The 13,351-nt window shown below is 43.1% G+C and overlaps 1 protein-coding gene across 1 annotated transcript in view; it reads left to right on the top strand.

Annotated features, from left to right (window-relative positions):
• The window catches only part of mdga2a (MAM domain containing glycosylphosphatidylinositol anchor 2a), a gene marked incomplete at its 3' end in the record, with an annotated part of 137,078 nt that extends 127,651 nt beyond the window's left edge, over positions 1–9,427 (top strand). The window contains exons 12-17 of the mRNA XM_080850690.1: positions 588–608; positions 1,212–1,367; positions 4,833–4,997; positions 7,247–7,377; positions 8,225–8,327; positions 9,339–9,427. Coding sequence (XP_080706816.1) covers positions 588–608; positions 1,212–1,367; positions 4,833–4,997; positions 7,247–7,377; positions 8,225–8,327; positions 9,339–9,427 — 665 coding nt within the window. The remainder of the gene's footprint in view (positions 1–587; positions 609–1,211; positions 1,368–4,832; positions 4,998–7,246; positions 7,378–8,224; positions 8,328–9,338) is intronic.
• Between the last annotated feature and the right edge of the window lie 3,924 nt (positions 9,428–13,351).

Below are 13,351 nucleotides of genomic sequence, written 5' to 3'. Positions count from 1 at the left end.
CTCTCGCTATAAATCTCTCTGCTTTTCTTTCTCTTACCCTACCATCTCCCTCTTGTGCTCTCTCTCTCTCACTATCTCTCTCTCTCTCGCTATCTCTTTCAGTCTCTTCATCACTCAGAAGTTTCTCTCTCACACCCTCTCTCCTCTCATGCTCCCTCCCTCTCTCTCTTCCCTTCTCTCTATCTCTTTCTCTTTCTTGCTCTACCTCTCTCTCACACACACACACACACTCACTCAGTAATGTTTCTACCACTGTAAAGTTAATAATATCTCTCCCTCCTCCCTCTCTCTCTCTCTCTCTCTCTCTCTCTTTGTCCTCTTCTCTTTGCAGAGATCTTTTGTTGTAGACATTTTCCTCTCTCTTTCTCTCCCCTCTTTAGCTCTGTCTCCCTAATGGTTTCGATGCCCTCTACTCGCTCATTCTCATTCAGATTAGACTTGAGGGGCAAACACAGGCTCCCTGATATTCCCCTCTGGCCTTTGTAATATTGCAGTAATGGACCATTGACAATAGCCCTCCCACGGTTTTTACCACTGTAATGTTAATAATATCTTTTTATTTTCCCTGTCTGTCGTTTGATTCACAGCCCCTGTCAACCCTCACTGGAGTAAGTATGAGCTTTCCCCCTATTCTCTTCTTTTGACATGCTAAACCATTAGCTAGACATTTTGTAATTTCTGTTGTTTAGATGATGGCCTTGTGTTAACATGCCTGAAAAATCAAAATATGTCGATGGCTAATTGAAAGAATTGTAAATGTGATGTTGACCACTTTAATTGATTGGATGATATATATGCAGTGGGGAATTAGCTATTTAAATAAATCATACTGTCAAGTGGAAGGGGTTGTGTTGGCTTGGCTTCTGTAGCAATGTTAGTATCAGACTGTGATTTGTATGTCATGCATAGTCAAGTCCAACTGCTGAACCTTGGATAGCTTGTTATTCCACCTGTCAGGCAAATCACTCACTAACAACCTGCAACCATAAATCTGCAGCAGTGCAGTAAAGAGTGGTTACACAGATACACAGTACGGTCCCTGGTTTAATTACTATGTAAAAATCACATCTGTTTGGGCTGTCTAATGTAAACACCTCCATGGCCGCAAAGGGAAGCCCATGCATCTATTACAGTTTATGTACCAGAATCAAGGTGGGTAAATTGGTTCCTTAAAACATAAGCTCCCTTCCCTTCCCCTCCTCTCCCTGCAGACAAGTTTCACTGCAGCTTCGAGGAGGAGACCGTCTGCATGTTCACTCAGGAGAAGACGGAGGAGTTTGACTGGACCAGGCACAGCGCAGCCACGCGGGACACCAAGTACACCCCCAACACCGGGCCCAGCAGCGACCGCACCGGCTCCAAACAAGGTCAGACTATCCTCCTCACACTGACCGGTCCACTCCACTCTGAGCAGAGGGGGCTGAAGGTCCGCCCTGAATGAGAATATATCAGACAAAAAATACTGACTGAGTGAGAGGAGTGAGCCTTCACAAGGCTGGCTGAAGTTGGAAAAGATACATAAATGTCACGCTGTGCTATGTATGTTCAATCTACACAAATGTTAGATTGAGTAAAATGCCCTAACCCTAAAGACTGCAAATGTTAATTACAATATTAACAATATACTTCAGATGGGTGCGTTTGTGTGTGTATATGTGTGTGTGTGTGTGTGTGTGTGTGTGTGTGTGTGTGTGTGTGTGTGTGTGTGTGTGTGTGTGTGTGAGTGTGTGTGTGTGTGTGTGTGTGTGTGTCTCTATAAACTCTCCAAGTGCACCTCCTGGAGATGTTCCCTGATGCAGTCATGTTCAGTCGTCGCCCTGATGTAGCACATCTCTTTATTCTAATCAAGCCCTGTGGAAGTATCTGATCATGAAGGCTGCATGTGTTTGATTAGGGTTAAAAGATTGCCAACCTGCAGGAGGTCCCAGGCCCGGCAGGAGGTCCCAGGCCCAGCAGGACATCCATCCCCTGTCCTACCTGATCCACACCATCTGCCTGCTCTTTGACTGACCTCTGTCGTGCTCTTTTTTATGCGTGTGGGGTTTAACAAATATTAACAAGCTCTTTTTTTCTACAGCCATGCCCTGAGTTCATGCATCCCTCGCATGGAGAGCTTACAGGGTGGCATTTGTATAAATCTGCTTAGTGCTGGGAGCTCCGCCACAGATTAAATACATTAAAATTATAATTACAGTGCAATGTAATTACAGTGGAACTACCCATATCCGCTTTGTGTGTTACATTGTGTTTAAATAGGTGCACACACCAGAGCCTTGTTAGAGGGTGGCATTAGTTGATTTGACAGTAGACAATAGATTCATTGATTAATTACTTAATTGGACTTGGTACAAATGTGTTTGGATATCGTGCAAAATCCTCACTACTGTCTCCCTACACTGACAACAAAATTATTTGATGGGTCAAGAAGCTAGTCTGCCCAGTGGCAGCTACACAGAATAGTGGCTTTCTTTCGACTGTAATGTGCTAGAGGAGGTAGGTATAACCTTGAAACTGCTGTTGTAGAGGACAGAGTAGGAGTGGGGGGAGGCCCAGGCAGGAAGTGCACTGATGGACACATTCAAACTGTAAACACGACTAAACACCCAGCGATTCTCCAACTCAGCAGTAGCCTGCACGAGGTTAGGACGACTCATCAGTGCAGTGAAATCCCAAGAGGACGATCTCTCTCTCTCTCTCTCTCTCTCTCTCTCTCTATCTCTCTGTATCACACACACACACACACACACACACGTGCGCGCCTGCGCGCACACACACACACACACACACGCACAAACACACACACACACACACACACACACACACACACAAACACACAAAGGCTGAAGTGTTCGTAACAAATCATACACATCATATCTCTAGGATCTGTGAAAGGAGCAGTACTGTTTCAGAAAAATATCTTTTTTTCTTTTAAATACTCTACTTTGGTACAGACTTGTGATAGAGAGTAGAAGAAAAAACACAATAAGCCAACCTGCGGGTTGAAAAAGCAACATTCATGCACCCAGTAAACAACCACACTCTAAAAATGGCAGCAGGAAAAAAAAATCACATGTTGGAAAACCACAATAACAGAGAGTGTTGAGGTAATTACAGAAAAACTATATAATTATGGGGTGCTCACAATGCAGTACAATGCAGTAGAACCTTTTTCCCCTTTTTGTCAGTGCAGTCTTCTGATTTGTTCCTCCATTTTCAGTGTCTTTGCACGTTAACAGTAAGCACTGGTGGCGAGTACACACAGAGTTCTCTTCTGCCTGCAGTGCTTGAACTTGTGAGGTTGTCCTCAGATTCCCTGCGAGTTCTTCATATCAGAGTAAACCTCATGTAAATCACAGACTCCATCCTTTTTTTTCTGTTGTTGAGAGGAAGATGTTGACTCTCAAATCCACTCTCTCCCTTTCCACGCATTATGGAGAATGATGAACACTAGCGAGAAAGAATGCTAATGCATTTTCACCAGGAACGATGCTATCAGTTTCCAGGGAGTCAGAGAGATGATTCACAGTGGTGATGGCGGCTGACAGTAGATGGGTTTCCTCCGGAGAGGACGTGCTACAGCAATCCGTAAAGGTGTTTCCGGCCATCCGTTAGTCATAGTTAGACGAACACACGTTTTTCTTCTCGAGTGTCTATCTGAAGTGATAGAGAAGCCTGGTTGGGTTTCACTCTCTGCACCCAAACAGGCATAGTCGATGGTGGGCGTTGATAGTGTGTCTATTAAGGGAACTCAATTCAGGGCTTTTTTGATTGATTTTAGGTATATTTTTAGGTCTCTGTTTTTAACAGGTGGTGAAAATGATAGTGACGACTAAAGGGCCTAATGGATCGCTAACACTCCCTCCTCCTGATGAGTCCGACACAATATGGCACCTATGTGCCAGAGGACATTGTCTTATTAAAAAAAAATCAATTAAGTGACATTTTGAGCTGAACAGGGTGGTCTCCAATTCTGGATAACATCCTTGGGGCCCATTGCTTTCTTTTTCTGAGTTGCATAGTTAACGACACAGCCGTGTCCGCCCACAGCAGTGTCCGCCCTTTTTCTCATAGCACCCTAAGCTAGAATCCAAGAAAAGGGGATGAGAATCATCATGTCCAGAGTATTTTGGACCCAAACTGTGAACCGGAAGGGCAGTTTAAAGTTCTTTTTCTCTCCCCCGGTCTCCCTTTGCTGTAATTTCTCATTCCTGTCATCGTGGCCCTGGTGCCTGCTGTCTCCACAGACTCTGGCAGGAGCTTGTCACCACTGATGGACAGATCTGTGGCACCGTGGAGGAAGAGCCCACGGTCGTCCTGGACTCAGGCAGACGTCAGGAATGTGGAATGTGAAAGCCTGAGAGAGTCTGCCACTGCTCAGCCAATGATGAGAAAGAGAGAGAAAGAAAAAAATAGAAAGATACAGAGAGAGAGAGAGATGACTGGGGAGGGAGAAAGAGATGTGACGAAAGAGAGAGAGAGAGGCAGAGAGACTCATCTGTCATCCATCCACTAGCCACTCATTAAAATATATTAAAAAATCTGTAAAAATAAACAAATTAATCTGCAAATGTCCTGCAGGGACACATTTGTTCAAGTGTTTGGGGACATGTGTAGTGATTGCTAATGTCATAAATTATGCATTATTTTCTATACTGAGGCAACTTGTGAAAAACACACACACACACACACACACCAAGCGAATGTTTGATCACATATCCCGAAGTTATAGTTGTTCAATTTTAAATCCTCCCCTCGATGGACGTAATGATGTTTTCCAAACAGCCGTCATTAGAGACTCAAGTTCCTTAACGATCACATTTTCTCCCAAACAGGTTTTTACATGTACATCGAGACGTCTCGTCCCAGGATCGCAGGGGACAAAGCTCGCCTGTTGAGTCCATCCTTCAGTGTGGCTCCCAAAAACCCGTACGGGACGGTCAGCACCAACCCCACATACTGCTTCAGCTTCTACTACCACATGTATGGCAAGCATATAGGTAAGTGACTGGGTGCTGCTGTCTATGCTCATATGAGTGAATGGTATACAGTCCTGTATCAAATGCTAAACCAACCCACTGACTGACCCCAGGAACATTTCAACCAAATCCCCCTCCGTGAGTATCCCCAGATGTATGCTGCAGCATCAGTCTGGCTCTACTAGTCCAGGTTCAGCTTGACAGAATCAGACTGCATAAGAAACCTTCTCCTACCTCTTTAAAGAACCATTTCCTATCGGAGTAGCTGCGCATAGTTGAGTGACCCTGTCCAGCGAGCAGTGCATTCCATCTCGGGCGGGCCGTTATTTTTGTTAGCCCCTTTTTGTCAGTTCTGTGTCTTCACTGGCCCCCGAGAAGCTCAAGGGGGAGTGCAGACCTCGGTGGCCCCGGAGACTGTTCTGCAACTGCAATTTTCTGCTTGGCAAAAGCTGTCCGGAGCAGGAGGAGGCAGTGGCAGCAGAGGCCTTATTTGGAGGAAGTGGGCTCCCAATTCTGCCAAGGGAAGGTGTGTTTGTGTGTGTGGGGGGGTGTTCAGGGGGTCAACCTCCCATGAGTCATGAGTCAAAAGGCATCTTCTGTCCAAGCATGTGGGGGCTGACTATTAACACACATACACACTCCAGAGTTTAAGATAACACTCACCCAGTTTCGGGTTTTATTTCATTACATGCTTTTTTTATTCCTTTTTTGAAATGTTGTGTTTGTTTGGACGGAATGCTAGAGTGCCAGGAGGAATGTGAAAGTGGTTCTGAAGATGAGGGGAGAGAGAGTAGAGGAGAGGAGGCATTTGTCAGGTTTCCCCCTTTGTAGTCATTTGATCTTCCACTCCCACTTCCACCACCCCATTCTCACACTCCCCCCCCTTGAGAGGACAGCAGCTCATCTGAGCATGACTGTGCGCTTTGCTCCGCCGTGTCGGGTACACGCCGCGTGGCGCCTCCTCATTTGTGAGGCGTTGAGACATGAGCGGAGTGCGGATTGGGAGGGGGTGGTGGGGTGGGGGGGTGGGGGGTAGGAAAGGGGGGGGGGGATTGGTGGAGGCTGTAGTTGACTGCATCCACGGAAAATTGAGATTGTTTCTGTCAGGCTGCAGAGTGTAACAGCGCGCTTCCATAGCTCTTGCTCGTGCATCCGCCAGCTTGCATGCTAATAATGATTTAGACATTTTTAAACGCAAGACGAGGCGCAGCACGGCATGCGGACGAGTGTGGTACAGGCTATTGAACCTCCTCAGCTGGCCGCAGTTACTCTTTTTTTTTTACACTTTGTCGATGCTCTAGCTGCTAGTCTAGCATGTTGTAAAACGAAGGATCAGGAAGTGGCTGTTACTTCAAAACTGCGTCGAGGTCTGGCCCTAAGAGCAAGAACAGATAGCAACAGCTACGTACAATGAATCATCTCTTGTGTGTCACATGAAAAATGCATTGCAGAGAACCTAGACAGGTGAACAAAACAGAGAGTATTTAAAAGGCCTACTTAAGCTTAAAAGAGAAGACATAATGGAGACAAAATGAACAAAAGATTGAAACAAGACGAAGAAAATGAAATGTGTGGACGGCAGTAAAAGCAGAATAAATGTGCCTTCTAAAGGCATATGTATCGAAAATGAATGACAAAGATTAAAACATGGCCGGTCTCTGAAATAAGAACTAAATGGGTCCTTAGAGGATTGGAAGTGCTCGTCTATAAAATAGCTTGTTAAAGAAAATATTGAAAGTCTAAAGGAACGGAACAAATGCCTTGTGCCTCTATTCCACAGCCTTAAAGAGTTCACTGCAATAGACCTTTAAGCCCTAGCAGCCGTATAATAAATACTTACACCTCCTGGAAACTGTAAAAAGACCAATGATATGAACTGGCCTGTTAGTTAATATGTATGTCGATAAACACTTATCTACCAGTTATCTCTAAACAGACATTCAGCTTACCCTAGACATAACCTGGCCCTAACTCTAAGCTTCCCCTTACACAAAGCTTAACCCTGTCCCTCAACTTTATAAGTATTGAACACAAACCTTGTGTGAAAGACTGTTGAAGTCTATACTTTCCTCTCAAATCACTGCAATAACAACATGAAAATAAATCATATTTTGTATGGTTATGGCTCTCGTATGCCAGTGAATGTTGACTACTCAAGTTTCTTTAAATCCTCTTCCAACTAAAAGCTCTCCGTGTTCCTTAATAGTCCATATCCTACGCCAGACAGTGAACTGAACTGAACTCAGCCCTTATTCGTCTTGCACTCACAGGAGCCCTGAATGTGTATCTGCGACAGAAGGGACAAACAGGGTCAGATGCATCTGTGTGGACCCTCAGTGGTAACCAAGGTGAACGCTGGAGGCAAGCTCGGGTCAACATCCACCCAACGTCAGCCTTCCAGGTGAGCACTCCGACTGGTACTCAGACAGAGCAAGTCTCCCGACCGCACTGCACCCTCCCCTTCCCAGTCAAACCCTCACCTCACGCCGATCAGTCGTTTTTAAAAATAGAGGGTGGCTTAAGCCAACGCTGGAAGGCTGATCTTTTCCCAGGGGGGGATTCTGGCATGGCTCTATTGATCAGCTTTTCCATTGATCTCCTTTTAGTGTTACAAAATGATTACCCCTCTGTTTTTATGGGAGGGCGGAGGAGAGAGATGAGAGAGAGAGAGACAGAAAGAGAGAGAGAGAGGCTGGCTTATAATAAATCACACCCATCTGCCGGACCCTCTCCCAGCACCATAAATTACACACAAAGTCACAAAGATAATGCACTCCCGAGAGCCATTCAAGCTTATAATCTTCAATCCCTCACAAGCAAACTCTCAAAGTCACTAAGAAAGTGCAGTTATGTCTACTAGCAGACTAAAGCATCTCGCCTGCCATAGTCATTTTCTTTTTTACTTTTTCTTAAAAAAAAAAGAAGGGTGTTTTTTTTTATGTCTGCGAGCACGTGTGGTAGCTTAGAGTGAAACAGTCTGATAGCCCATTAGACGGTAAAGAAGCAAACCACTTGTGTGAGCTCCTTCGTGCCTGGGCTTCTCCTGAATAAACATTAAGGCCGCACTGTCGAGGACAATTCAAGAAGTCAGCGTTATGAAAACCACAAGCTTTTATCCAATTTCCTCACAGAAATTTAAGTACATGGTGTGTTGAATGCAGTGTTGTGCAGAGCAAGGTCCAATTGACAAAGACACAAATATTTAATTGTAAGGACTCCATATACTGTATTTTCTCTCTCTCTCTCAGATGGTACTAGAGGGCATTCGTGGCTCTGGCATTGAAGGAGACATTGCCATAGATGATGTGGCCATTGAAGAGGGAGAATGTCGTGATCCTCCCCCCAATAGTAGTAAGTATATATTTTTCAAGTACCATTTATTTTGATTTGCTGTATTGCGCTAACATTGCACAATATTTTGACTTCACTTGCAAGAAATGGCATATTATTCTTTACAAATACTAATTAACTTACTTACTAACTTCAGTTTGATATGTATTTACCGAACTATGTGCTGAACTGAAGAGCTGTATGCGTTAAATTACTCCCATCTGCACTTAAGCATCAACCATGAAGAGCCAAAATGTATCAATGCAGCACGATAACAGTAAGCAACTAATTAGCCAGGTTTGTTTGCCACATAAAGATGCCACAGTGCAAAATTAATCAGGCCTGTTAAGGCCATCACTGGCTACTTCAGCAAACCAGCTCATCAACAAGGGCAATGTAATGAAGTAGATCCGCTAATTACTGACGTCGAGCCACTCAGCATGTGTCTTAGATTTTCTAATTGCACTTTAAAGGAAGAATAAATAATCCATCAATTCTTGGCTCTTCCTGATTGTTTCCAGCTATTGTTGACTAGCAACCGTATGTAGTCTGTGATCTATTTTGCTTTGCTTTGCTTTGCTTGGCAAAAGCTTGCACGATGTTCTGTGCGATTTTACAAATAGGAAACAACAAATCTCATTGATTTTACTGTCAAACTGTGGTATTTTCAGTAAATATTGTCTAATACAGAGTGTTTCTTACTTGTCTCGCTGGCATTTAAAAAAAATGGCATACAAATCAGGGCTATTTGCAACAAAGACCTTATATCTTTGAAAGAGACTCAAGCTAATTACACTATTTAGAAATGGGATACAGCATCGTTCCTCTTTTTTTTTTTAGTACTGGAGCGGCAACAAAGACCAACCTTTTTCGCTTTCTTCCAAGCGCCTCATAAGCAAAAAAGGATTTGAGTTTAATCAAACACCATTGTGCTTGTAATGGCAGTTAGCTTGATTGCCTTCCTCACGAGTCACCAAGTCTATTAGCGTCTCATTTTGAAGAGTGGCTCTCTGTGTCTTTTCTTCCCCACAGATCTGAGGTCCTCTGCCTCATCCACCGGCAGGCATATATGGCATTTGTGTGTCGCCCTGCTCCTTGTGTTGATCGGACACCGGAGGTGACCTTCTAGAGGCGAGGATGCACTCCTGGCTCAGCCACCGTCGAGAAGAGGAACGTGGGGGGGGGGGGGGTGGGGGGGGATGGGGAATACAACTTGGCAGACATGGAACTGTCCAAACAAAACTACCAAAGATTCATCCGGTCTATAGAGGAGAAACATCAAGCTCCAGCATGGCTTTCTCTGTGGCCCAATGGAAGGGTGAATACAGAAAATCTATAAATATATATATTGGAGGAGAAAAGAGGAGTAGAGGAGATGATTATCGACAAAACCACATTGTCAGGACACACGAAAAAAAAAGTGTGTGCCCGGATCCTGTAGCGAGCAAAACTCAAAACTGGACAGGAGAATCTCTCTGAAGCACAAGGACACTGGTGTTATTTCTGTTTGGTTCAGTTTGTTATGTTTATTCCTCTTGTAAAAAAATGTTTTCAGTTTCTTGCGTTCTTTGATTTCAGCCATATCGTGCTCGTGGAGGAAGGGCAGGATGGGCCAGACAGCAATGGGAGAAATGTCTAGCTCATTTCCCATGCGATGTTCAAGTGTACATGATTTTTCCATGCAGCCCCTGCTAAATTGACAGTCATGGGAATTGTGAAAATGACATCCATGGGGGATCACTGCAATGAATATGCTATGGCAGCAATCCGTTGTATTGTTTGAACACTCAAAATGTTAGGTTGTTGACATATCCAGAAGTGACTCAAATGAATATCGTAACCTTTCTTATGGTAATTACCCAACGGTTGGCCCTTAAAAAGCGCTACTGTTTTTTACATACAGAGAGTAATGCTTGTTTAGCTCCACTTTGGCATCTACACATCGTACTGCCTTCATGTTTACAAATGTACTGTATGACAGAGAAAAAAAGGGATTGACGCAGTGACGATTGAAGTCCGATATCATGTTTGACAGGTTGTTTGAGTTTTCAGTTTAAGTACAATATCACATCTGAATGGGATGAATCGTGCTTTATCAATCACTTGAAACAAATCTGGATGGCGATTGGGTGGTGGTTCTTTCAGTTCTGGCCAATCATAGCCTTACGTTGGGGTCACATGTGTGTGCGATCTTGTGTACTGACAACTCTTAGAGCAGCATTGTGTGGGTGCAGTCCCGTCCTTAATAGTCTGTTGTTTTGTTTGCCATTTATAGGTATATACAGATTTGTTCCAGTTCAGCCCTCAACACTCTTTCTCTCCCTCCCTCTCTCGCTTGCAACAAGACAAGATTAACACCTTTTCCCGATACAAATCATTGACTTGACCTTTCATTCCTGCCTGTCTCAATGAAAGGCATAAAAACATGTGCGGAGAGGTAAAAAAAAAAGGGGGGGGGGGGGGGGGTTGGAGGGATAGAAAAAAAGAAACTTGAATGTCAACCACCCTCCACCCACTTCCTCCTCCTCCTCCTCCACAAGTTGCCCATTGAATATTTAGCTGTGCCCACTCAAGGTTGTGTCAGTGTGTCAGGTCCGAAGCATGGCTCTTTGCGAGGTGCAGAGCGTAGGCCACTGTCCTCCCAGTCCCTGGTACTAGACCTGTGAGCCAGGGGCAGAAGAAGCTGCTGTCTACCATCATATCAAGTGCCTTTAGACCTTTACGAGACAAGCATAAATATAGTGACAGACACAACACAATACAACTACTGGGCCGTTTAGCTACAGCATAAATCTCTCCCCAGACACAGTCTGAGGAAAAAATCGAATTGATTATAAAACATTAATGAAGTGTTTATAAAGTGGGATTAATTGGTAGGACGCATTGTAACATTACTGTAATTGATTTTGTAAATGTGTCTATTTTGAAACGACTTGATAGCAAATGAGATAAACTCCCCCTCCCCGTCAAAACTTGAGACTTCCGACTATCTACCCTCTGAAACCTACAACACTGACCTTGGCTGTCTTGATTTGAGCTTACTCTGACGAAACATTTGACGAAAAAGGAACACTGTCGGGCATGCACCCGCCACACTCCCTATCCTCACAAGGGGCGTGAGAGGGAGTGGGAGAGCATGACAGGGATGGGGAGACAAACACACTTTGGTGCTTTTACAGGGAGAGAGGAGACTACACTTTATTGCAGTGATGAGGGATCTCTGGGACCTGATGGACGATCTTTGGATGAAAAAACACTGGGAGGAAAGACTTTGATAGCCTCCTGTGCAAATCACTTAGACTTGTGATGTTTAAAAATCAAAAGACAGACAGTTCTGCAGCAGAAACACAGACTGCAAGACTGATAAAAAAAAGGACCATAAAGGAAGCTCTGAGTCATGGTGATAGAAGGCCTTCCAGATCCTTCTATGGGGACTATTACAACAATGATTACAACAACAAAAGATATTTTATTACTCTTGTAAGGGTGACTGTGTTTTTACACAAGAACTCTGCGCTACCTGAGGCCATCAGTTACCTTAACCAGCGGGTTTTTGGAAATGTATTGTAAAACAGATATCTTTTAATCGTTCCTTATTGTTCATTCATGAATTTTAATTTCCCCTCTTGATTTTTTTGACATCCCTTGCCAGAAAAGGTATTTTGATTCCAGACAATAGAATTCTTTGCCCTCTACAGACCTGTACTCATCATTACCCCCTTTTTTATTACAGTATTATCAAATATATTTATGATATACTATTATGAATATATGATATATAGAAGAAAAAAAATTAAATATAAGATCATATGCAAATATATTTGGTAAATATCCTCATCGAGAGGGTTCTATTAGAGTTCTATCACATTTTTTTTGAAGATTCTTACAGAAAGCACAAAATGTAAATTCCAGTCACAAACATATTACACACACACATACACACACTTTACCCGACACAAGTAATTCATCTTTACTAAGTTTGAACCTCTTTCCTGATGAGGACAGTTCCCAGACAAGCTACTATACAAGGAAGAGAAGCATTTTATGTCTGTGTTCAATAAAAATGCTTTCCAGATACTGTGTGGCTTTCTTTGCATGTGTTCATTCATTTGACGTGAGGTATGAAGTTGGGTTATATTCGTTGTCTCTTTGCTTTGTTTACTTCGGCATTGTATTTGACTGTATCTGTGATCACTCTGAAGAAAATGGACATCAGTGTTTTCTTGTTTTGACCGGATGGCATTTTTATCCAGTGTGTTTTACATATTTCAAGAGTTAGAGATAACACAAAAAAATGCCCACAGTTCAGGTCTCCCACAGCACTTAACATACCAGCAAACTGCTTTTCTAAACGATCCAATGTGTAATTTTCTCGTAAAATCGAAATGGTTTAATTTAACCCAGAGAGTAAGACTTAGCCAAGATATCACTTTTTACATCCACGACAAGGTACACATTCTTAGAAAAAAATGTTGGCACCTATCAAACCTGTCAAGTATTCAACATATTTTGTAAACTGTAACTATCCTCGTCTATTCTATTATATGATTTGAAGTCCCAGATGATGATTATAATGGATTATCATGAATAAATACATTTCTCATTTAGTTTTCCATTCAGTGTGATCTGTAATTTACTTCTTTAATCTGTAATAACGAACCAAAACGTAATCTCATATTTAACCACAGTATAAAATCTTCAGGTGTTATTGGTAACAATACATCCTCTGTTGGCTATGACTGTCCAAGCTAAACTTAGTGGGAGTAGATGTAGGTATGTGTATTTCAACTTAGAGAAGCCTAGAGGGGTAAGCTTTTCTTAAAGGGCTGCTCTGGCCCTTTATGGTCCAATTACAGAATTTGTTTTTATTATTATTATTTTTAGATGAGTTAATCCCTTTTTTTTGGGTGTAGGTGGCAAAAAGTGACAGTGACAGTAATCCCATGAAATGCTGCAATACAAGTATCAATACGAATGTAAATCCCACTGCCACTATAGATTCACATAGCTACAACCACCAGACAGTGCAAACTAGATGTCAAACT

Source organism: Sprattus sprattus, assembly GCF_963457725.1.
Source record: "Sprattus sprattus genome assembly, chromosome: 13".
In the NCBI taxonomy this organism is placed as follows: domain Eukaryota; kingdom Metazoa; phylum Chordata; class Actinopteri; order Clupeiformes; family Clupeidae; genus Sprattus; species Sprattus sprattus.
The sequence above is the reverse complement of the archived record's forward strand: the minus strand, read 5'-3'. Positions and strand labels throughout refer to the sequence as shown.